Source organism: Tachypleus tridentatus, chromosome 12 (assembly GCF_004210375.1).
Source record: "Tachypleus tridentatus isolate NWPU-2018 chromosome 12, ASM421037v1, whole genome shotgun sequence".
Taxonomy (NCBI): Eukaryota; Metazoa; Arthropoda; class Merostomata; order Xiphosura; family Limulidae; genus Tachypleus; species Tachypleus tridentatus.
In genome coordinates, this window is record NC_134836.1 from 55,567,360 (window position 1) to 55,592,619 (window position 25,260).

The window sequence follows — 25,260 nt, forward strand, 5'->3', positions numbered from 1 at the left end:
TACGAATGTTGTACAGTTTTCTTTAAAATTCTTACATATGCCAGGACCCGGAATCGCCAGGTGGCTAAGGTACTCGACTCTATTCGTGGGATCGAATCCTAGTCGAACCAAACACTTTCAGCCGTGATGGCGTTATAATGTGACAGCCAGTCCCACTATTTGTTGGTAAAAGAGTACCCCAAGAGTTGGCTGTGAGTAGTGATAACTAGTCTTACATTGTTGAAGTAGAGATGGCTAGCGCAGGTAGCCCTGATGTACCTTTGCGCCAATTTGAAAAACAAACCACGAAATCAAACGTCCATCAACCTACTTAAGAATTAACTTTTTATTGTACAATCTGATAACCTAAATTAATCTGTACAAAGTAACGTTGCGAAGTTTAAATCAAGGAATTATTGGTATGAATTACTGGAAAACGGAAGTAATTTATAGGGTAAATCTGTTGGAAAAGGAAGCTTTCACGTTTTAAACTATAAATTATTATTTCACTCGTATCACACAAGCTAAACTAAATAAAAGTTTATGTATGTTTACTGTGGTTCCACGGATTTGTGTAAGTCAAACATAAACCCGGACAGAAGGCTTCCACTAAGATGTAACATATTTTATCAGAAAAATAAAAACCATTTTCAGTTGTGCAACACATCAATCATATTTTCTGTGACATCAGAATAGTGGTGTTCAGTAATTATACTGATATGCATTGTTTTGTGGATGGTAAGTTAATGATGTCGAAAATAAGCACAGTTTTTAAACGAAGTCCTAAAGTTCAACACAAGTTCCCTACAGATTCAACATGTTGGTCCAATGATCAAACCTGAAGTTCTACCCAAGTACCTACAGATTCAACATGTTGGTCCAATGATCAAACCTGAAGTTCAACACAAGTACCTACAGATTCAATATGTTGGTCCAATGATCAAACCTGAAGTTCAACACAAGTACCTACAGATTCAACATGTTGGTCCAATGATCAAACCTGAAGTTCAACACAAGTACCTACAGATTCAACATGCTGGTCCAATGATCAAACCTAAAGTTCTACCCAAGGACCTACAGATTCAACATGTTGGTCTAATGATCAAACCTGAAGTTCAACACAAGTACCTACAGATTCAACATGTTGGTCCAATGATCAAACCTGAAGTTCAACACAAGTACCTACAGATTCAACATGTTGGTCCAATGATCAAACCTAAAGTTCAACACAAGTACCTACAGATTCAACATGTTGGTCCAATGATCAAACCTGAAGTTCAACACAAGTACCTACAGATTCAACATGTTGGTCCAATGATCAAACCTGAAGTTCAACACAAGTATCTACAGATTCAACATGTTGGTCCAATGATCAAACCAAATAATCAAAGTTTAGTATGGAGAACAAGATTCTAATAAAAGAATATTTAACTTTGACGAACAATATTATTTTATTATTTATGACAAATTTACTAAGAGTGTTTTCGCCACCGTCTCTAATTCTGTACTACTGACAAAAAAAGAATGGAATCTATCAGTAGCGCCATCTATGGTAAAGAAACGATGTCAATTTATATAAAGTATACGTGATTTGAAGTGTGGAAGATGTTTAATAGTATGACACGGATTCGAACCCGTTCGCTAGCTCACAAAAACAAAAAAAAAAAAAAAACTTGGAGGTTTATTACAGAGTCAACCTGAACACTTTATTAGAACACGTTTCAGGTTTTATACTCTTTTATTTAATGGTTCGAGAAATGTAAATAGTGTTTCAGTTAGTGACACACCTTTACAAATGAACATTAGAAACGTATAACTTACTTAATACGAACCATTTCTTCAATCGTATTTCAAAGATCTAAAATGGTAAAAATATTATTCTACGTGGGTACACGTACATTATAAAATTATTACTATTTATATTTTATTTAAATAACTGTTTATCAGCTGTAGGTGGACGGACTATAAGCACTTCATAACAACGATGAAACTAAGTGTAATTAATTATAGACTTATTCGAGTCGTACTGGACAGAAAGCAGCTTCACATCAAATCCAGAAGAGACACAAAAGGTACATGTTTAAAGAAGATTTAGTTCGAAAACAAAAATGGTTAGGAATACCCCGTTTCTTCAAGGAACATCCGAACTTCAAGAGAAAAAACATAAGTCTGCAACATCCCAAATGACGTACAATTTCTTCATCAGCGGTCAGTTGTGTCTATGGTTGTAATTCAATATTATCGTAAACACATATATTGTAACTCGATTATAATGTGTACATTCGACAGAAAAGGGAAAGACTGTTTGTTTTTTACTTTTGCGCAAAGCAACACGAGGGCTACCTGTGCTAGCCGTCCCTAGCTAATCATCACCACCCACCGTCAACTCTTGGACTACTCTTTATCAACTAATAATGGGATTGACCGTCACATTGCAATGCACCTATGGCTGAAAGGGCGAACATGTTTGGTGTGACGGGGACTCGAACACGCGACCCTTGAATTACGAGTTAAGTGTCTTAACTACCTGGCCACGCGAGGCCTGGGGAAAACTATATAATTAACAACACAACTTTTGATATCCTTCGCCCACCAGTGGCACAGTGGTATGTCTGTGGACTTACACACTAAAACCGGTTTTCGATCCCCGTGGTGGGCAGAGCACTGATAGCCCATTGTTACATAATTCTAAACAAACAAATTAACATTTTGCGTTGGGTTTTTGTACTCGTACATCAGGCACTTGTATAAAAGAAACAGTTCGATGGACCCCAAACAGAAGTTCTTTCTTCCTAAAACTCTCTTACTCTCAGATATGCCTAATATCCTGTCATCTAAGGCACAGAATTAGAAGTGACTCATTTCACGTAAGTGCGGATTTTTTTTTAACGTCTTTCCAGCTCAGTAAGTAAAACTAATGAATACTAGTAAGATACATTAAACACTTTTCATACAATATGGACATATTTTCTCTTCGCTATTCATAAAACTATTAAGGTTAATGTACTGAACTCGCATGCAGGGTTTATTTTAACTGAATGCGCTAGAGTTAAGTGAGAAGAACTATAGCTTTTAATGTAACATTCTTTCTAATAACAAAAAAAGACATGTTTTATACAAAATGGTTTAGTATAAAATATTTTTCTCGATGTTGTAATCCTAAAGATTAAGATAGTCTTTAAAGCACAAATGGTTTTGAAATACTGCATAAATCAGTTCGAAATTTTAATTTTTCTTTCACTTTGTTTTATTTATGTGTTCAGTCAAACTGTAAGGAAATTAGAGTGACGTTAATTTTAAAAGCGAGTCAAGTCTTGTTTCGCCAGGATTATTCGAGTTTCCTATATAGAGCGCCCCCAGTGGCACAGTAATATGCCTGAGGACTCATATAGTTATAATCCGGATTTTGATATCCGTGATGGGCATAGCACAGATAGCCCTTTGTGTAGCTTTGTGTTTAATTCTAAATCAATCAATCAATCAATCAATCGATCGATACAGTGGAGTCTAATAGCCTATATTCTATTTCATAACTTTTGTTTAGGATAATACCAGCTGTTCAATAACATACGGTGACGCATCATTTCTTACAAAAAATATTAGAATAATTTCTAAAGAGAACACAGAGTAACATATAAGTAACAAAGTTTAATTTTCTTAAATGGAATTTGAAGAATTTTTGTAAAAAGTTATCACATTTGGATTTACATGCCTAAAAAATCTTATATAAGGTATCAATTAAACAAATTAGTAATGGATTCTGTAATAAATGTAAAAACATGTGACACATGAAACTTCATTTCATATTCACTAATATATCATCCATCGCATAACAGCAGGTTTAACATTTTAAATTATAGTATCTGAACTAAAAGGAAAACGTAGGGAGAAAATTTTGTAGGTGCGCTCATAACGAAGAAGAGAAAACTACATGGACATTAATTAGCATTTAAAGAGTAGGTTAGCGAAGCATCATCAAATTGATGTCGGTAAGTGTTCAGTGTAAAAAAATGATATATCTCACATTTGTTACTAATTTTCAATAAATTATAAAAAAGTAGGAAAATATATATATAATGACAAGTAAGGAAACTTATAATTGATGGGAATAAAATAGAAAAATGAAATTAAAGAAAGAATAGAGAGAATGAAGAACTTATATATTTTTATAAGCATGTAATTATATGAAAAATTAAGTGTAATATACTGAATGAAAAGAAGACTCGGTTAACCGTATTACATGTGCCATATCTAGTGACCACGAACCGTTTTGTTTTTAACGCGAAGGCAAATCAGGCCGGCTGAAATACAACATATTCAGTAATGTTCGAGTTGCTCCTTGTATCATTAACTTTATGAACAACGACTGTTATCATGTTAATCTATTAAGTCAGTGAAATGTAACTGTCATTCATTTTCATTTAAGTCGTTTAGAAATTGGTATTTATTTAAATATTTAAAAATATATTATATATTTTTAGTATTAGTTATTTACTTTATTATAATCGCTTTTATTATTTGAATTATCTATATTATCATTGAGTAGATATGAAAATCCAGTCAGTTAGCCTCCACAAACATTGAACGAGTAAAACAAAACTATAGTGTTAACAGATGAAAACTACAGTTAGTCTCCACAAACATTGAGTGAGTAAAACAAAACTATAGTGTTAACAGATGAAAACTACAGTTAGTCTCCACAAACACTGAGTGAGTAAAACAAAACTATAGTGTTAACAGATGAAAACTACAGTTAGTCTCCACAAACCTTGAGTGAGTAAAACAAAACTATAGTGTTAACAGATGAAAACTACATTGATAATTCTTAGAACTTGAGGGGAAGTTAGAGGAAATGATAATATCAAACATGTATATAAACACTTGAAGAAGTATCAAAATTAAAAAAAATACGTAAGATTAATTTTTACGTCAACTTCCGAACCATATTAATTCGCTCTTACGAACTATCAAAGCATATGACTTAACTTTTACATCAAAGTTCCGAACCACGTGAAAATGTTTTCCCAAACTTCCGAACCACGTGAATTAGCTCTTACGTCATACCTCTGAACCATGTAAAACAGCTATTACACCAAACGTCCAAACTGCCTAAGAAATAAACTTTGCCCTAGCAGCCTCCTTATTTTTAAAAGAAAATTCATTTAGTCAGAAGGTAGTCAAATATTCTGACTTTTTGAATGAAGCACTTGTTTGTTAGTTATTGCTCAAATCTAAAATAAGGAAACAGAATAAAGCAAAATTTTACATCATAATATAATGAAACATATGCACATAGTATACGAGGATATATAACATTAAAAACTAGAAAAAAACATTAACATTTATGCCTGATGTTTACAAGTCCTTAATACGACAAACGAAAAATTGCTTCTTCATTTAATTAGTTTATAAAAGTTAAAAAAATGTTTTAGATTTTACTTTTATTTTAGTGTAAAGTAATATAATAATGCATGTGCGATCTCTTTACCGGACGATTCGAACCCGAATTTCAACATTTTATGTTCGTAAAAGTATCGCTGACCCAATAGATGACCAAATGAAGACTTTAGAAATACTTGCATTATTCTTGCTTTAACCAATTGAAATTCATAGAAATCTATCAGAAATCACGTTCAAGGATTTCGATAAATTAGGATTAGAATGGTTGATGAACATAACTAATGATGAATGAAACTGAATTTCGATAAATAAAGATTAGAATAGCTGATATACATAACTAATGATGAATGAAACTGAATTTTAATAAATTATGATTAGAATGGTTTATAAACATAACTACTGATGAATGAAACTGAATTTTGATAAATTAGGATTAAAATGGTTGACGAACATAACTAATGATGAATGAAACTGAATTTTGATAAATTAGGATTAGAATGTTTGATGAACTTAACTTATAATGAATGAAACTGAAGAATATTCTTCCTTTTCAGGTATACTGGAAGGGTAGAATTTAATATAGTGGGAACAAAGAGTTTATGATTGTCAACAAGATACAGTCTCTTAATAACTGGTTTATCAGATTATCAAAGAAATTCTTGAACATATTTGTAATTTATGTTGAACAAAACACGACTGACACTGAGCTTTGAATTTAAGTGAATTGCTAACAAAAACTACCGGTTAATGAAATGTTCATTTTTACTAGTTAGTACACGAAACACTCGCTTTTCTTTAACAAGTTAATATTATAGGAAGAAACTTGAGTGATCAATTTGTTAGTGTCAAATTTCTGAAACTCATAACTCATTATAGATGTTTCTTTTACGTATAACAAAAACTAAATAAATATAAAATAGTGAGTTATTAAATATAACTACTTAATATAAATATGTATAGTATTAAAAGTAATTAAAAAACAGTAAGGCATGTTGTAACGAATGCAAATACATTGAGAACACTTTAAATTAAAATAATTAATTACATCAAAATAATCACGTGTTGGTAGTTTACACCGTGGTTGGCCGACATCCTGCATCACAAAAAGTGTCATATAATTATAAAGCCCATAAACATTCAGTCGTGTGCCTCAAGACCGAAATATCGTAAGACAAGCATGTTTTAACTGTAATTGCTTTTAAGGAAAATTGTGCCATTATATTAAGAGTAACAATTACACTTGGCGTTATACCTGGTTAATAAAAATCCTCCTGAAAAATTACCACAAAACTCCATGAGTTTGTAAGAGTTGTATAGAAGACTCAAAATAATACACAAAATCGGTGACGTTAAATATCTCAGGTTAAATTCTCTAAAACACAAGCAAAGGTACAGTATATATTTTGCAAATGATCTTGCAGTAAAAGCACTTACGAACGTTACCTCCAGAATAATAGTGTACACATTAATACCGAGTAGTCTGGATAGACGTGGGCTACTAAAGACATGAATCAAACAAATAAATGGCCGTTGCACCACAAACAGTGGAATGAAGAAACGTGAGGATTTTTATATGCTGCCCTTTATGAAATGATACACTTACATGCTGTCCTTACATGAAATAACATGTTTACATACTATTTTTGATGAAACGAGATGTTTACATAATGTCCTTGATGAAATAAGATGTTTACATATTACTTTTGATGAAACGAGATGTTTACATATTGTCCTTGATGAAATAAGATGTTTACATATTACTTTTGATGAAACGAGATGTTTACATATTGTCCTTAACTGAATTATTCGGCAATAACCAATAACAGTTTGTTCAATGGCAATGAGAGAACTTATCAGTGTACATATCAACATGGGGCAGTAGGTTATCAGTACAAATATGGGTTAACATGACAGTTAAAGTGTACATATCAACATGGGGCAGTGGGTTATCAGTACAAATATGGGGTAACATGACAGTTAAAGTGTCCGATCAAAAGTGGTGGAATCTTGACTGCTGACCAGTACATCCATCATCATTTATTGGTAGGTGGAGGTGATGACAAATTTACTTTCCAGCAAGATAATGACCCCAAGCATACGACACGTACAGTGACACCATATGAGTATCGACCCCAAGCATACGACACGTACAGTGACACCATATGAGTATCGACCCCAAGCATACGACACGTACAGTGACACCATATGAGTATCGACCCCAAGCATACGACACGTACAGTGACACCATATGAGTATCGACCCCAAGCATACGACACGTACAGTGACACCATATGAGTATCGACCCCAAGCATACGACACGTACAGTGACACCATATGAGTATCGACCCCAAGCATACGACACGTACAGTGACACCATATGAGTATCGACCTCAAGCATACGACACGTATAGTGACACCATATGAGTATTGACCTCAAGCATACGACACGTACAGTGACACCATATGAGTATTGACCCCAAGCATACAACACATGCAGTGACAATATATGATTTTTGAATAGCCTATCTAAACACTTACAAATATGTCCTTGCTAGCACGTAGGAACAGTTTTGAGGTTAGATGGAGTTACGTAAACACTGAAAATGATAAAAGTTGAACACACGGTTAAGTTTAATTGTAGTGAGAACTGAGAATACGCATCTGTGGATTTCAGAGTCGTTCACTGACAAACTTTATGACGTCACATACAAAATATTATTGAGCTATATAACTTGTCCACCTTTTTTCTTTGTACTTCCTGTGCGACTGTTAATACTCTAACCTTCTGTTGCCCTTTTCATTGTTTGTTAATCTTGTACGTGAGCCGACTGTTTCCATAATTGTTTTCATCGCTGCATATCGTAAATAACATTAAGGATGCTATTATTTGCAACTTAGTTATGAAGGATAGAAATAGCAGTTAACGTATTTGTAGCGCAATATAACACGGACCTCAAGCTATTTCTAATATTTTAAGTACCAAAAACGTTACAAGGAAAGATTCGAAACAAAACAACAACTCACCATTTATTTTCCTTAGGAGCAGCAGGCACATGAGTATGTTCCTGTACATCTTCGATTGGTACTCAGCGATGTATTGTTATTTCAAGTAAAAAATTTTTTTTTTTTCTGTAGGAGCTGTTTGCTAAGGTTAGGGAAGATTCACGTGCATTCCCCAATCCGTCTTATTCATGCAAGCAGAAAACAAATTCAATCTTCTGAGCGCCTTTCATTTTCTTTCTGTGGACATTAAAAGTCTGACATCTCACCTTGCGTTGATGTAGTGGCAACGGTTCTGGTTAAAATCGGTCTGCTGCCAAAAAATACAAGAGGAAAGAATATTTAAACAGAAAACGTATATCATACAGTTCTCATACAACCTAATAAAATTGATATAAATAGGAATAGAAGGTGATGTGTAACAAAGAATTAAGTTTAAATCTTTCTTTCATAGAACACGTCGACGTAATATCTATGTCAAGGTGACTGTTTTCATTTTTACTAAAGACGTAGGTAAATTTGAACTTAGGCCCGGCATGGTCAGGTGGTTAAGACACTCGACACGTAATCTGAGGGTCGTGGGTTCGAATCTCCATCACACCAAACACGATCGCCCTTTCAGCCATGAGGGCGTTATAATGTAACGATCAATCCCACTATTCGTTGGTAAAAGAGTAGCCTAAGAGTTGGCGGTGGGTGGTGATGACTAGCTGCCTTTCTTTACACTGCTAAATTAGGGACGGCTAGAGCGGATAACCCTCGTGTAGCTTTGCTCGAAATTCAAAACAAACAAACCTATGGACCGTTTTTTTGTACATCAAAATTCTTAGCAAACAATCTGATAAATATACAAAAACTTTTAATATTACGCTGTCCGACTATTAGACAGCCTGCACTAGTACATGGTTAAACACAAAGATTAAACATGTGTTTCAGAACGACTGGTATGAGTATTAACTCTTTTATTGATAAGCAGAGAACAACGTTTCGATCTTCCTAGGTCATCTTCAGGTTATTCGAGAAGTGTAAATCTCTTGAGTTTCTTTGTGTGCTGTGTTCTCTGTTTAAACTCCATTATGCCTGAAATTACCTAATTTACGTCATTGGTAACCGTACACTCTCGTGCGGTCCTAACAAAACTAAGAAACCTGTTAATAGAAGAAATGGCATGTATTTCATCCAACAATGCAGGAAGGAAAAACTAATTCCTAATTTTCTGAAGATAAAATTACCGAATACAAACGTTACCCATAATTTACAGAAAAAGGACAACTAAAAGCTGTTTAACTCAAAATACACAGAACTAAATCATCTGCAGAAACATTTTTTTAATCTGTTCTTAACCTGAAGATGACCTAGGAAGGTCGAAACGTTGTTCTCTGCTTATCAGTAAAAGAGTTAATACCCACACCAGCTGTTCTGAGACACATTTTTAGTTCAAATGGGTTTCTCGTCATCGCGAATAATGGTCAAAGGTTTTCGTACTTCGATACTATCTTTAACTTCAACGCAAAACTTGGTATTACCAGTTATGTTTATAAATAAACCATTTAACACAAATATAATTTTAGTTTATTGTTATTATATAAATGTCTAGCCACAATAATGGAGGATAGACGATTAATAAATATTTGAATATACAAGTTTTTTATATTGTTGTAAATATACTAAATTGCATATGAAGCAGAAAAGTCAGTACTTTATAAAAACATTATTTAAAATATATAGAACGTGAAAATTTTGCCCTTAACCAAATAAGTAAAATCTTAAGACGTTTCTAACATCAAATGTAAAATAAAACACGGTTTCGTTAAATGGCCAGTAAAGTTTATGATACATGCTCAAACCATGAAAGCGGAAGAACGAACTAAAAACTTCATCTTTTCGAGTAGAACATCTTTATCTGTTTTGTAATCTACTTTAATTAATCTCCATATCGACATTGTATTACTGATGGGCATAATTAATTATCATCGTTCAAATCACACTAGCCGTCCCTAATTTAGTAGTGTAAGACAAGAGGGAAGGTAGCTAATCATCACCACCCACCATCAACTCTTGGGCTACTCCTTTACCAACGATTAGTGGGATTGACCGTCACATTATAACGCCCCCCACAACTGAAAGGGCGAGCATGTATGGTGCGACGGGGATTCGAACCCGCGACCTTCAGTTTACGAGTCGAACGCCTTAACCCACGTGGCCATGCTGGGCCCACTTCCTCTACCTTGACTGAGAGGATAGTGTACAGAAAAAAATATAGAGAGACAAACCTAGTAAGTAAATGACCCTTAGAGAGAACTATTAGTAACAAGATAGACAAACAAAGAAATTATGCAAGGTTGAATACGTTATATTAAAACGATTTTCAATATGTAAATCAGTCAGCCGCTTGATTTTTTTGTTTTTTTTAATTTCGCGCAAAGCTACTCGAGGGCTATCTGCGCTAGCCGTCAATAAATTTAGCAGTGTAAGACTAGAGGGAAGGCAGCTAGTCATCACACATACCGCCAACTCTTGAGCTACTCTTTTACCAACGAATAGTGGGATTGGCCGTCACAATATAACGCCACCACGGCTGAAAGGGTGAGCATGTTTGGTGCGACCGGGAATAGAACCCGCGACCCTAGGATTACGAGTCGAACACGCTTGGCCATGCCGGGCCCCAGCCGCTTGTCAACTACAACCGATATAAAGTTGCAGTAAAACGATATGTGTACGAGCTTATTTTGATATTCTTTGGACTTTTAAATACACCGTGATGCTACGGTAAATGGATTACTTTTGGGAAGGGTATGTGACAGCCTGTTATATGCAAAATATTCTAATTGTAGAAACAAGGATCTGGAATTTTCAAGTAGATGATATCACTTGTATTTAATGACATTTGTGAAAAAAGTAATATGGATCAATATGAGGCACCAGAACCATCCAGAAAATAAACACTGACAATATGTTCTTCTCCTGCTGTCAAAAGTAAAGTGTGATTCCTATAGCTTGCGAGAATCTGCAAAGTTCAGTATTAAAATTGATCAAATTATTCCAGTCGTTTGTATGGAGTTGATCAACAAAGATAGTTATCTGGATCCTAGCCTGAAAGGATATAGTTTAAGCAGGATAAATGTTAACCATACTTCCGGTTCAACCATCGCTTACGTTCAGCAGCTGGAAAAAGAGACGAGTAATCTAAGGCTTAAGTAACCTACGGATTTATGTGCGATCGAACTATTGAAATGTACACTAAATAGACTGTTGAAAGCGACTTGGCCAGGTCGTTAGGGCACTTGTGTAGCTTTGCACGAAATTCAAAAGCAAACAAACGAAAGAAGCGAAAAGAGAGGATTGTCATGTTTTGGTCAAGATAGGTTACAACGGGGGTTTTTGCAACAGTAAATACGCCGTAAGACTAATGTCCAGTCATGGTCGTCTGAAGAAGCATAATCGGATGTGGCGACGTGGACTGCAATAGTATGATTAGGCTTCAAAATAGTTTTAGTGTATCATACTTTATTTTATGTATTAGACACTTCATTTATCTTACAACCGTGGAGTGAATTATGTCAAAGTGCTATTAACGGCTTCCGAGAATTATAAATATAAATAAATATGAGTTTTCAAATCTAAAATATCCTTCACTTAGGTTTATACCAATGATGTTAAAATCTCGCAAGCTAAGCAGGATTAGGCATAAGACCAGTTCATGTTGACTTTTAGCTGACGTGTTTATGTTGTCGATTCCTTTGAAGCAAGCTAATGGTATTGCTAACGTAAGCCTCGAGGAAACTTTAGCAACAGTCGATGAATGTTTTTATAATCTGAAATTGTATCTGAGATAAATACTATATATATATCCACACACACAACTTTGAGATCAAGTAACAAATTTTATAACATAACTGAAAAGACATATTTGCTAATATGCGAGTTTTTATGGTGCAAACAATTTCGAAACCGTATAATACATAACCTGCTGTCGCGCTAAACATGCTCGCCCTCCCAGCCGTGGTGGTGTATAATGTGACAATCAATCCCACTATTCGTTGGTAAAAGAGTAGCCCAAGAGTTGGCGGTGGGTGGTGATGACTAGCTGCCTTCCCTCTAGTCTTACACTGCTAAATTAGGGACGGCTAGCACAGATAGCCCTCGAGTAGCTTTGTGTGAAATTAAAAAAAAGATAACCTTCAGTGTGATACGTTAGTGTATCTTACGTAACATTGTTGTCAAGCAGTAACGTTGGTGTATCTTACGTAACATTGTTGTCAAGCAGTAACGCTAGTGTATATTACGTAATATTGTTGTCAAGCAGTAACGCTCGTGTATATTACGTAATATTGTTGTCAAGCAGTAACGTTTCTTTCATCAATTTTTTTTATTCTTTTAAAAAACACTCAGAACTTGTTATATTAAAAGCTACTTGTTTATACACTGTCTTTTGTAATGCTTTGAGGCTTAGGTTGTCAGCAACAGTGCCACATGGTGATTGGAAAAGAAAACGCCAAACTCAACATCATGAATAATAAACAAAGACGCATACACATAGACTAAGTAAAAATTATCATTCTTGGAAGCTATCATTAAATTTTAATGGCTACTGCTCCCGTTTCGTCGATCATCTAATTATTTTACAACATATAATTATTATGGAACTATTGGTTTAAGGGCAGTAACGTTTTAACTCTTTCTCCTGAGATTAGCTAACGTAATTGACCCCATAAGTACAATATAATATCAATATCATAAGTATTTGTACTCAGATACTGCTATAGCTTGAAAGGTGTGTACAACACACACTAAATAAAACATTCAAATACAGACACGTGCTTATTTATACCAAAACGTAACAAATAAAACTACAGAATAAATCTTATTCATGGATAGAACTTGGACACAGCATCACTCATACCTAAAGTACAGAAGAAATAGGGAACATGTGCTGTTTATGTGGCGTATGTTAAGTCGTTTTCTTATTTCACATTTATCACATTTTAGTAGAAAACGACAAAAACCGCCCAGTGGACACGAAAGAGGAAATTTAGGCATTTTGTACTCCGCGAAAGAAAGTTAAAATAACCTTTGGATTGAATTCTTAAGAAATCCAATTCTTATACTAAAGTAAATTATTAGAGTATTTGAAAAATAGTGGAAGGACTGCCTTGGCAAAATATCTTAGATTGCAGTTTTTACTTGTATATACCGATACACTAGAATGTTTCCGAGAAAGTTAGTGCACAATGAGTCTAAAGTTGGTTGATGTATTTTTTAAATAAACTATGGTTTCTTTTAGATGCAATGTTTATTTTTTCTAATCATAAATTGGTGTTTTTCTATTACACAAGTATAAAATAACCTCACAAAACATTTGTTCCAAAAAAACGAACTTAGGATTTGTCAAAGATTTTTAACTTGTTAAACTTGAAAAGAAAAAAAAACCATAAAAAATACTAAGAAAAATCAGTTTACATACATACTTTCTTCGTTGTAAACCATTAGTTTATAATTATCTTAAAACTCCAGCGAAATAGAAGGGCTTTTTTTGTTCGTGCTTTTTTTTTTTTTAAATGCCTTAACATTCATGTTAGACTTGAACGTGTTTAAGAAGCGGCGATTTTGCCTTTCAATCGTCTTTTTAAATTGCATCACATGTACATGTCGTTCCCTCACCTGTGAATAAAACATGTGAGAATAAAAACAAATAAATAGGTTATTTTTATTACTTTATCATACCGAGAAAAAATTGATAGATTTCCTTGTATAGATTGTTTGTAAGTGTATTTTTGTTCTATTTTATGTTTTGTCTTACCGATGTATAGAAATAAGGTTACAGATAATTGTTTATACAAGAAAACTAAAGACATATGCACAAAATAATAATAAATCTAACTCATATGGTATTAATAAGTAATTATAAATTTAACTGTCTCACATCTATAGAGGTGTCTTAGTTTATATATATATATATATATATATATATTATGGAAATAATTATTCAGCCGTTTTCACACCGAAGGTATTAAAGTCTATTCTAAGTGAATAAACCTAAGGAATAATCTGTACCAGGCAGTGTTCACCGAACCTCGCAATGTCTTGTATAATGACATACGTTTTTCTTTTTGTTTCAAATCGACATTCTCGTATTATTAAATTGAAGCAAAGAAATAAAATAAAAGTAATATTTATATATGTTAGAGACACTTCGCCCTCTACAAAATTTTAAAATTAAAAAGAAAACGTTAGGATACCATAGAAAAAGAAACGCGTTATTTTTATATAATGATGTTTTCCTATCTTATTTTAGCTACTTCTATTTTTTTAAATTTAAAATAAATATTTAGCTTTCGAGAAAAACAGATGAAGTAAATTTTAGGTATATAGTATTGAAACATCTTGTACGATATTTACTAATACTTACGTTAATTATTGTATCCCTAATGAAACTTTGTTTTACCCTTTCGAGGTAAAGTTTATTGTTTGTTTGTTTTGTATGTAGCGCAAAGTCACAAGACAGCGACCAGCGCCAGCCGTCCCTAATTTAGCAGTGAAATAGCTAAAGGGAAGGCAGTTATTCATCACCAACCACCACAATCTTTGGGTTACTTTACTACCAACAAACCAGAAGTGAAAGGAGCAAACATTGTTTGTGAAACGAAGATGTGAACCGGCCACCCTCAGCTAAGAGCCAAGTGCTCCTAACTACCTATCCCAGAACAGGTTTAATCACTTGGTAGTTGAGGTTATCTTTTATAATTAAAATAAATGTTATGAATGGTAATATAACAATATTTTATCAGTACTGATTGCGCATGTGTTTGATTGTGTTTTCCTTATAGAAAAGCCATTTCGGGCTATCTTCTGAGTCCGCAGAGGGGAATCGAACCGCTAATTTTAGCGTTGTAAATCCGTAGACTTACCGCTGTATCACCGAGGGACTATTAATATTTAATAGCCTTATATTGCCTTTTTTTCAATAAAATAACTTGGTTTGCTATGAATTTTGTGCAAAAGTGCACCAAGATTATCTGCGCTAGTCGTCCCTTATTTATCAGTGAAGGACTAGAAGGAAGGCAATAACTAGTCATCATCAACCATCGACACCTCTTCACTAACAAATACTGGGATTGAGCGCCAAATTAAATGCCACCACAGCTGAAAAGGCAAGTATAGTTGTTATGAACACGTGACCCTCAGATTGCGTGTTTGTTTGTTTTTGAATGTCGCGCAAAGCTACAAGAGGACTATCTGAGCTATCCATCCGTAATTTAACAGTGTAAAACTAGAGCTAAGGCAGCTACTAATCACCACCCACCGCCAACTCTTGGGCTACTCTTTTACCAACGAATAGTGGGATTGACCGTCACAATATTATGCCCCCACGGCTGAAAGAGAGAGCCTGTTTGGTGTGAAGGGAATTCGAACCCGCGACCATCAGATTACAGGTCGAGTGCCTTAACCGCCTGGCCATGCTGTAGTCGACTAAAATAAATTACAAGACTATTTTATAGCTCGCTCCCTATTAAAAAAAAAATCGTAAGTATTTCTAAATTACGAGTAATATCACAACAAAGAAAACAAAAATTCTCCGTTTTTATCTTATATTTATACAACCCTCCCACTAGTACAGCGATAAGTCTAAGGATTTACAACGCTAAAATCAGCGGTTCGATTCCCCTCGGTGGGCGCAACAGGCCGCTTGACGTGGCTTTGTTATAATAAAACACACACACAGGTGTATATAACTTCTTATTAACTAATAACTCAGATTTTCATGTGTTTTATTCAATTTCAAAAACGTTATTTTGCTTTATAATTTTTATTTTATTTCATTTGAATAATAGGCGACTAGTCTAACTCGGCTAAAAGTAAGATTAACTTATATAACACGTTTAGCATGATTATTTGAGTTACTGATTTTAAATTAATTAAGAGAGCAAAGTCATAACCTCACAAATTGTTTTCAGGATTGGCAAAACTTTAGTTGATTGTAAACTTGTTTTCTCTAATCATCAGTAAGCCTAATTAAATAATCACCACAAACTGCATTGAAAAGTAATGCTCAAATCTATTTTTATTCTACGTTACACAAAGTTCTTACTTGCGATAGTAATTTATGTTTTTACTCTAGTGAAATCTAATGCTTTTTGTTCCAATTTCCTCTTGATTTTTAGACGCTTGATAAGTCTTTAGAAAGGCTATCTGACTTACATTAGTTAAGCTTTTCTTGCTGTAATCTTTGGGAATGGAAATTACATTAAGTATTTTCTACCGTTGTCGAAAATGACGTCTTTTTATTTAAAAAAAGTCATTGATATAAAAGAATATTATCGTTCAGTGAAGCCTCGAACTCTCTGAAACGAAAATACTTTAATTCCAACAGAACTTATTTTCTCATAACATTTAGTGTATGGGAGATTACTGAGGACAGTCTAACCGTTATCAAGTTCGTCATTGGAGATATAGACCGACATGAAACTGATATAGAATGACAATCGTATGCAGTGATGTGTTGCCACGGAACGTCACTCCTATAGAGACAATTTGGAGAGTTTTTCTCCCATTTGAAACAGACATTCCACTTAAAGCCACGTGTATGTCTGGAACATCGTATCAACGTGAGAATCTAAGAAATCTAATACACGAAAGGGATTTCTTCCGAAACAATGCCATAATATACGAGATGTCATTGATAAAGGTAGATGGATCGGTACTTTTGATAGGAAAAAAAAAACGTCTACAGAGATTATGTCCGAGATTCATACAGAAAAAAAAAATAACGTGAAAGTAACAAAGAGTAGAAAAGAGATATTATGATATTAAATAGGTAGCAAAACTGTAAGGTAAGGTAACAATTTAAAACTAAATTACCAGGATCAACACAAAACGTTTTGCATTTACAAGAACAACGTTACACAGAGGCTAACCTTGCTTTACAGAAGCGGTTTGTATGCAAATAATGTGCTGCAGTGTCAAAAGAAAAGTGTCTAGCCTCAATATATTTGTTTATTGGTGAATTTTCAGTTATTCGACGGTGTAGTGTTTCCACGGGTAATATTATGGATCTAATCTCTTGCCACAACCGTTCTGCTTAAAGATATTCGTTTAAAGATATCGAACGACGTGGATCCGTAGAACACAACATACCTAATAAGGGAGTTTTCACTTTTTGTTTCTATAGAAGCGATGAAGCTTAAACGAGCCCCCAGACTGTTAACGCAACAGTAAACGAGAACCTAAAGATTTCGAAGGATTACAGGATACCAGCCACACGTCGAAACCAACAACTGTTTTCGTGTGAAAGAAGAGAGAGAGAGAGAGAAAACCTGGAATCATACTTTCACGATTTTCATTCCTTCTACTTTGGTTTTAGGCCCGGCATGGCCACGTGCTTAAGGCACACGATACGTAATATGAGGTTCGCTGGTTCGAATCCCCGTCGAACCAAACATGCTCGCCCTTTAAGCCGTGGGTGCGTTATAATGTGACGGTCAATCCCACTATACGTTGGTAAAAGAGTAGCCCACGAGTTGGCGGTGGGTGGTGATAGCTAGCTGCCTTTCCTCTAATCTTACACTGCTGAATTAGGGATGGCTAGCACGGATAGTCCTCGTGTAGCTTTGCGCGAAATTCAAATGAACTAATAAACGTTGTTCTTTTTTGTGTACGCCTTGAAATGCACTCTATGAATGTTACAACTGCGAACGATGGTAGCTCAGTTTACAGTAACTTATGGTGAAAACATCTGTATAAAAAAAGGTCCTGAACCGTGATCGACGACAGAGAAGATAGTCACGTAAGTAGACCTGACATCATTCAGATAATGTGTGAGTAACTTCTGCAGAAGAAAGAACACGCGGTAATATGAAGAAGTTAACCGCGTTAATGTTTACTGATGCTCAAAATAAAAGTGAGTAAAAACTTAACCTAACTGGTCAGTTTTGTAAAATATGGAAGCAAGCTCCTAGTGGCTCAGTGGAAGCCTTAAGGTGTGCAACAAAGCTTCGATACTCGTGGGTAGCACTGTACAAATAACCCATTGTGTAGCTTTGCACTTTAATAGAAACAAATAAATCATATGGAAACGGCTAAAAAAATTAAAGTGAAACTGTAGTGTCACATTATAAAAATATATCAGTAATTTGTAATAAAGAAGTAATTAATTCAACTTACCCATTTCTCATTACGAACGCATAAAATATTGAGTGTGTGTTTTCTTATAGGAAAGTCACATCGGGCTATATGCTTATTTCACTGAGCGGAGGCTAACCCCTGATTTAAATATTGTAAATCCGAAGACTTACTGCTGTCCCACCAGAGGACATGTACAAGACAGCCTCATTCAATCATTCAACTATCGAAACAGTTTCTGAGGAACAATAAAATTCTGCACACAAAAAAGTAGTAGAAAATTCTTTAGAGTTTTAAAATAACTGAATTAAGTTTACATAATGTTAATATATGTATATTTAGACGTTAAAATAGTTATATTTAAATGGCAGTGGATTCAGAGTCAACATCTAAAATTAATAAATGGTTTTCATGCTTCTTTGTTTGAGAACTGTTTCAGTCCGTCATACAAACGATTTTCCACATAAAGTCGTCCCTAATTTTGAGTGACAGATTAGGGTAAAGTCGGCAAACCTGCATTGAACTAAAGATAAGGCACAAGTCAGTTAGTCAAAAACATTCACTGCCTACACGTGGAAATCCGACCCTAATTTTGAACTGAGAGATTAGGGGAAATCAGCTATTTCTGACCGAATGGAGGGATTTGATTTTCAATCTTATAGCACGTGGCACGTTTACGAGGCATGGATCCATTCACAGAACTTAGAATGAAGGACAGTAAACCACTGGATGACCTTTGTTCTAGTCTTAGCAAGAAATCAACGTGTAGTAAATACATGTGTTTGTATAACAGTATTGTAGAAGCACATAAGAATTAAATATTTCTAAGGTTGAATTAAAGTGTATTATCTAGCGAAAATCAACTGACTAAAACAATATAAAACTTCTGTGTCTAAAGATTACATAAAACTAAGTTCCTCTAATATAGAACTTCTGTGTCTAAAGATTACATAAAACTAAGTTCTTCTAATATAGAACTTCTGTGTCTAAAGATTACATAAAACTAAGTTCCTCTAATATAGAACTTCTGTGTCTAAAGATTACATAAAACTAAGTTATTCTAATATAGAACTTCTGGGTCTAAAGATTAGATAAAACTAAGTTCCTCTAATATAGAACTTCTGCGTCTAAAGATTACATAAAACTAAGTTCCTCTAATATAGAACTTTTGTGTCTAAAGATTACATAAAACTAAGTTCCTCTAATATAGAACTTCTGTGTCTAAAGATTACATAAAACTAAGTTTTTCTAATATAGAACTTCTGTGTCTAAAGATTACATAAAACTAAGTTCCTCTAATATAGAACTTCCGTGTCTAAAGATTACATAAAACTAAGTTCCTCTAATATAGAACTTCTGTGTCTAAAGATTACATAAAACTAAGTTCCTCTAATATAGAACTTCTGTGTCTAAAGATTACATAAAACTAATTTCCTCTTCTAAAACAACTCTCCCACAGCGGTATGTCTTCGGACTCACAGCTCTATCAACCGGGTTTCGATACCCATGGTGGTCTGGGCACAAATAACCCATTGTGTAGCTTTGTATTTAAAAGAGAAAACAAAAATAATATTTTCTAGGACAAAAAACTAACCAGCAATGTCTTAGTTTCATTTTTAATCTTAAAACATATCAAATTGTGGAGCAGCGTGAACGGTTTGTAATTTACTCATTGGTACAATTTTTTGAAGTGATGAGCTTCGAAATATTTCCAGTCAAAATCGTACAAGATAATCTTCTACTTGGTTTGACGGAATACGCTTAAACAATTTCAGAAAACGTCTGACACCAAGTATAATAAAATGTTTAATAAATTATGCTTTATGGTTGTTTGTTTTGGAATTTCGCACAAAGCTACTCGAGGGCTATCTGCGCTAGCCGTCCCTAATTTAGCAGTGTAAGACTAAAGGGAAGGCAGCTAGTCAGCACCACCCACTGCCAACTCTTGAACAACTTTCTTACCAACGAATAGTGGGATTGACTTTCATATTATAACGCCCCCACGGCTGAAAGGGCGAGCATGTTTGGTGCGAACAGGATTCAAACCCGCGACCGTCGGATTACGAGTCAAACGCCTTAACACGCTTGGATATACCGGGTCATGCTTTATACTTCACTGAATATTCTAGTTTTTCAGAAAGAAATTAATTATAAACAAGAAAATGTGTTACGATAGATTATCTACATGGAACGACAAAATAGTATGACGAAAAGTGTGGGTTATCTGATTAGTCCACCGAGAGGAATCAAACCTCTGATTTTAGCGTTGTAAATCCGTGGACGTACCGCTGTACTAGCGGGGGACCCGGTGTTGTGTCTATAATAGTAATAGAATAAGAAATTCGTTTTGGGTTGAGGAAAAAAAAGTAAATAATTTTTTGTCAGATGTAAAAAACAATTAAAATATCTACTTACTACTAGTAATAAAACTTTATGTCTGACATTCCCTTATATCATGTATGTCAGCCATCTCAAAACAGTAAATGTGATGTTAAAGTTTTTTTTCAAACTAAATCTAACTCATAAATAATTTCAAAGAAAGTGTAATAGCAATTTACGTATGCTATACCCAACAATTCCTTAGCATCTCAGGCACGTGCAAACCATGAGAGCTTACAAAGAGTAATTAAATCAATATTTTGTGTTTTGTAATTTTTTGTTGTCCGAGAGAGTTTGGATTTAATTGAAGACATATCACCAAAACCCATGGATTGATTCAAGTGAAGATGATCCAAATAAGAATAACGTGATTACAATAATAATCAGTTTTATCCAGAGTTATTGTGTTTTACACTTATTATCCGTTAAGTAGTAACAATTAACTGGCTAAAGTATTATACATCCTAAGGTTACTGAAACAATCCGTAACTTATTTTATATTAAAGAAAAGCAACATCTTAAATTTTAGACATTTTTTGACTGTCGAAAGTAAAAAAAGAAAAGGTTTGTTTTTGAATTTCGCACAAAGCTACTCGAGGGCTATCTGCGCTAGTCGTCTCTAATTTAGCAGTGTAAGACTAGAGGGAAAGCAGCTAGTCATCACCACCCATCGCAAACTCTCGGGCTACTCTTTTACCAACGAACAGTGGGACTGACCGTCACATTATAAAGCCCCCACGGCTGAAAGGGAGAGCATGTTTGGCGCGATGGGGATGCAAACCCGCGATCCTCAGATTACGAGTTGCACGCCTTAACACGCTTGGCCATGCTGGGCCGAAAGAAAAGGTAAAATGAAATGTTTGAAAATAGTACTATGGTAAAATGAAGATTCTTTGCGTTATATTTTCAACTATTATAAGGTTCTAGACCGAAAATGAATAGCATGAAACCTATTGTTTCTTTTTTTGTTCTTGATGTATTGATAAAGATGCAGTGTAGAATAAAGGTGATTTACTAGATAGTTAGGTTTAATATATGATGTTTGGTGAAGCATCACACAGAACTTTATAACATTAAACAATATATTTTTTAATGATTCTTATTATTTTCCTTACTTACCATTAGTGTTAAAAGCATTTTTATGTTTATAAAATTAGATGGTGTGTTATGCGATGTGAATATTATTGAATTCACTCTGGATTACCAAATTTTTTGGGTAAAATAATGACATTTTTAGTCACCATAATAATATTTTTCATTTTCTCCATCTATTTATTTATATCGCCAACAGTTTGTTTTAATATACATTTAAAAAGACTTCGTGTAGTGAATGTTCGTCAGTTATAGGTGCTTACTTTACTAATATGTAAAGAAATATCCATTTTTAGTTTATCGAGATATGCTGATTCACGAAAGATTTAGGATATATATCGCCAAAACATTACAAAAAACACCTATAAAACCAACATCTAAAAGTTATTGGTATAATAATTATTGCGTCTGTGGACTGAAGGAATAGAGGAAAAGCAGCTATTCGTCTTGGATTATTCTTTTATGACCAGTTTGACTTTCACTCTTATACTGAACTCACAAATCAAATGGGAGCCACCCCCCCCCCCTTCAGGTGGATCAGTGTTAAATTTTCCAGATGTGTATCGCTAAAATGTATGGCTCGATTCTTCGCAGTGGATAAAGTAAAGATAGTCCATTTTGTAGCTCTGCGCTAAAGAAAATAATCCAAAACAAAACACTAACCATTGGATTCACACTAAACACCTGTCAATGCTCAGACAAAATCTGTACCAAAATATATAGTTTATTTGTTATTCAAATTCCTCATTTCATGTTGATAAAATGCTGGAAAAGAAATGTTAAGGCGTTATTTCTTAAAATTAGAATAAATTCAAATTATCAATTATATTGGATATAAGGTTACAAAGGTCGGTAACTTATAATTACTGATGCATAACAAAATGGAGGAATTCTGGGCAGTTGACATAGATGACGATGAAACTGCTCAAAGTAAAGAATTTTTTCAATTTGGAAATTCTGACAAAATTGAACCTTAATAAATAAATAAATGAAGAATTTAATGTAAAAAATGAAACATATATTGTACAAACAGTAAGTATTGTCATGTATGATAAAACTGCATTATTAACTAAGGTACCATTTGTACAAACAGTAAGTATTGTCATGTATGATAAAACTGCATTATTAACTAAGGTACCATTTGTACAAACATTAAGTATTGTCATGTATGATAAAACTGCATTATTAACTAAGGTACCATTTGTACAAACAGTAAGTATTGTCATGTATGATAAAACTGCATTTATTAACTAAGGTACCATTTGTACAAACAGTAAGTATTGTCATGTATGATAAAACTGCATTTATTAACTAAGGTACCATTTGTACAAACAGTAAGTATTGTCATGTATGATAAAACTGCATTATTAACTAAGGTACCATTTGTACAAACAGTAAGTATTGTCATGTATGATAAAACTGCATTATTAACTAAGGTACCATTTGTACAAACAGTAAGTATTGTCATGTATGATAAAACTGCATTATTAACTAAGGTACCATTTGTACAAACAGTAAGTATTGTCATGTATGATAAAACTGCATTATTAACTAAGGTACCATTTGTACAAACAGTAAGTATTGTCATGTATGATAAAACTGCATTATTAACTAAGGTACCATTTGTACAAACAGTAAGTATTGTCATGTATGATAAAACTGCATTATTAACTAAGGTACCATTTGTACAAACAGTAAGTATTGTCATGTATGATAAAACTGCATTATTAACTAAGGTACCATTTGTACAAACAGTAAGTATTGTCATGTATGATAAAACTGCATTATTAACTAAGGTACCAATTGTACAAATAGTAAGTATTGTCATGTATGATAAAACTGCATTATTAACTAAGGTACCATTTGTACAAACAGTAAGTATTGTCATGTATGATAAAACTGCATTATTAACTAAAGTACCATTTGTACAAGCAGTAAGTATTGTCATGTATGATAAAACTGCATTATTAACTAAGGTACCATTTGTACAAACAGTAAGTATTGTCATGTATGATAAAACTGCATTATTAACTAAGGTACCATTTGTACAAACAGTAAGTATTGTCATGTATGATAAAACTGCATTATTAACTAAGGTACCATTTGTACAAACAGTAAGTATTGTCATGTATGATAAAACTGCATTTATTAACTAAGGTACCATTTGTACAAACAGTAAGTATTGTCATGTATGATAAAACTGCATTATTAACTAAGGTACCATTCAAATAATATTTTGAAGGTAGTGAACCACTAATTCGAAAACGTATAGTAACATAAAAACTATGATAAATCTACTTAACTGAAAAAGTAATAGAAATACTTAGGTAATACTTTTACCGTAACCATTCTGTTAGCTCTTAAAAATAAAAACATAAAAAAGTTGAATACAATATATCTTTAATTACAGTATCTTAGCTTTAGTTCCATGATTCATTTAGAACTTTACTTGAAACTAATCATATATCTATTAGACATTTAATAGCATTGTAAAAATAAAACAAAATAGATTCAGTAAGCTTCACCATTGTTTATTTTGATTAGAATATTAGGAATTCTAGGAAACCCTGAGCTATAAAACTCTTCTAAGGTTTGATTGATTTGCTTGTTTGAAATTAAGCACAAAGCAAAATAACAGGCTATCTGTGCTCTGCCCACCCTGAGTAACGAAACCCGGTTTCTAGCGATATGAGTCCGGATACATGCTGTCGTGTCACTTGAGAGCAGGCTTGATTGAAATTTCAACTATTACAAGGCTTTACTTTATACAATATTAAATACTCTATAAGTAAAGTACCACCGCTTTCCTTTAGAAACAAAATCGATTTCATTTCAGTCTCACACACTTTAGTTTGTAATGAAAGGTAGTAAAAACCTGAAGTTCTGCGAAAAAAACACACATCAGAAATATAATAAAAACATACGAGGTTGTAATTTATTTGTGTAAGTATAGTAACTAAGACCTCCGACTTTTATTTGAAATAAATGTTTAGTACCTCATTATAACGTAGGAAATCAAATAGTGACACTTTAACAAAGCCAGTAATATTCAACAGATACGTTATATTATAGTCTGAAAAAAGTTCAGTTTTTTTACTGAATGCGCAGAAAATTCTAATTTTCTACAAAACCCTTCTAAAGGGTTTTCCTATATTTTCTGTAATTTGGTGAAAATGTATTTTAGTTAGACGCGAGGGCCCGGCATGGCCAAGCGTGTTGAGGCGTGCGACTCGTAATCTGAGGGTCGCGGATTCGTATCCCCGTCGCTCCAAGAAAGCTTGCCCTTTTAGC

At 33.8% G+C, this 25,260-nt stretch overlaps 1 protein-coding gene across 2 annotated transcripts in view; it reads right to left on the reverse strand.

Annotated features, from left to right (window-relative positions):
- Positions 1 to 25,260, reverse strand: part of LOC143233364 (protein turtle homolog B-like) — a 398,319-nt gene that overhangs the window by 272,054 nt on the left and 101,005 nt on the right. Inside the window, exon 2 of one of the 2 annotated variants that reach the window (XM_076469543.1) lies at positions 8,404 to 8,692. In XM_076469543.1, the coding sequence (XP_076325658.1) occupies positions 8,404 to 8,452 (49 nt within the window). In that variant the 5' untranslated portion in view covers positions 8,453 to 8,692. The remainder of the gene's footprint in view (positions 1 to 8,403; positions 8,693 to 25,260) is intronic. The other variant, XM_076469544.1, reaches the window with a different exon arrangement.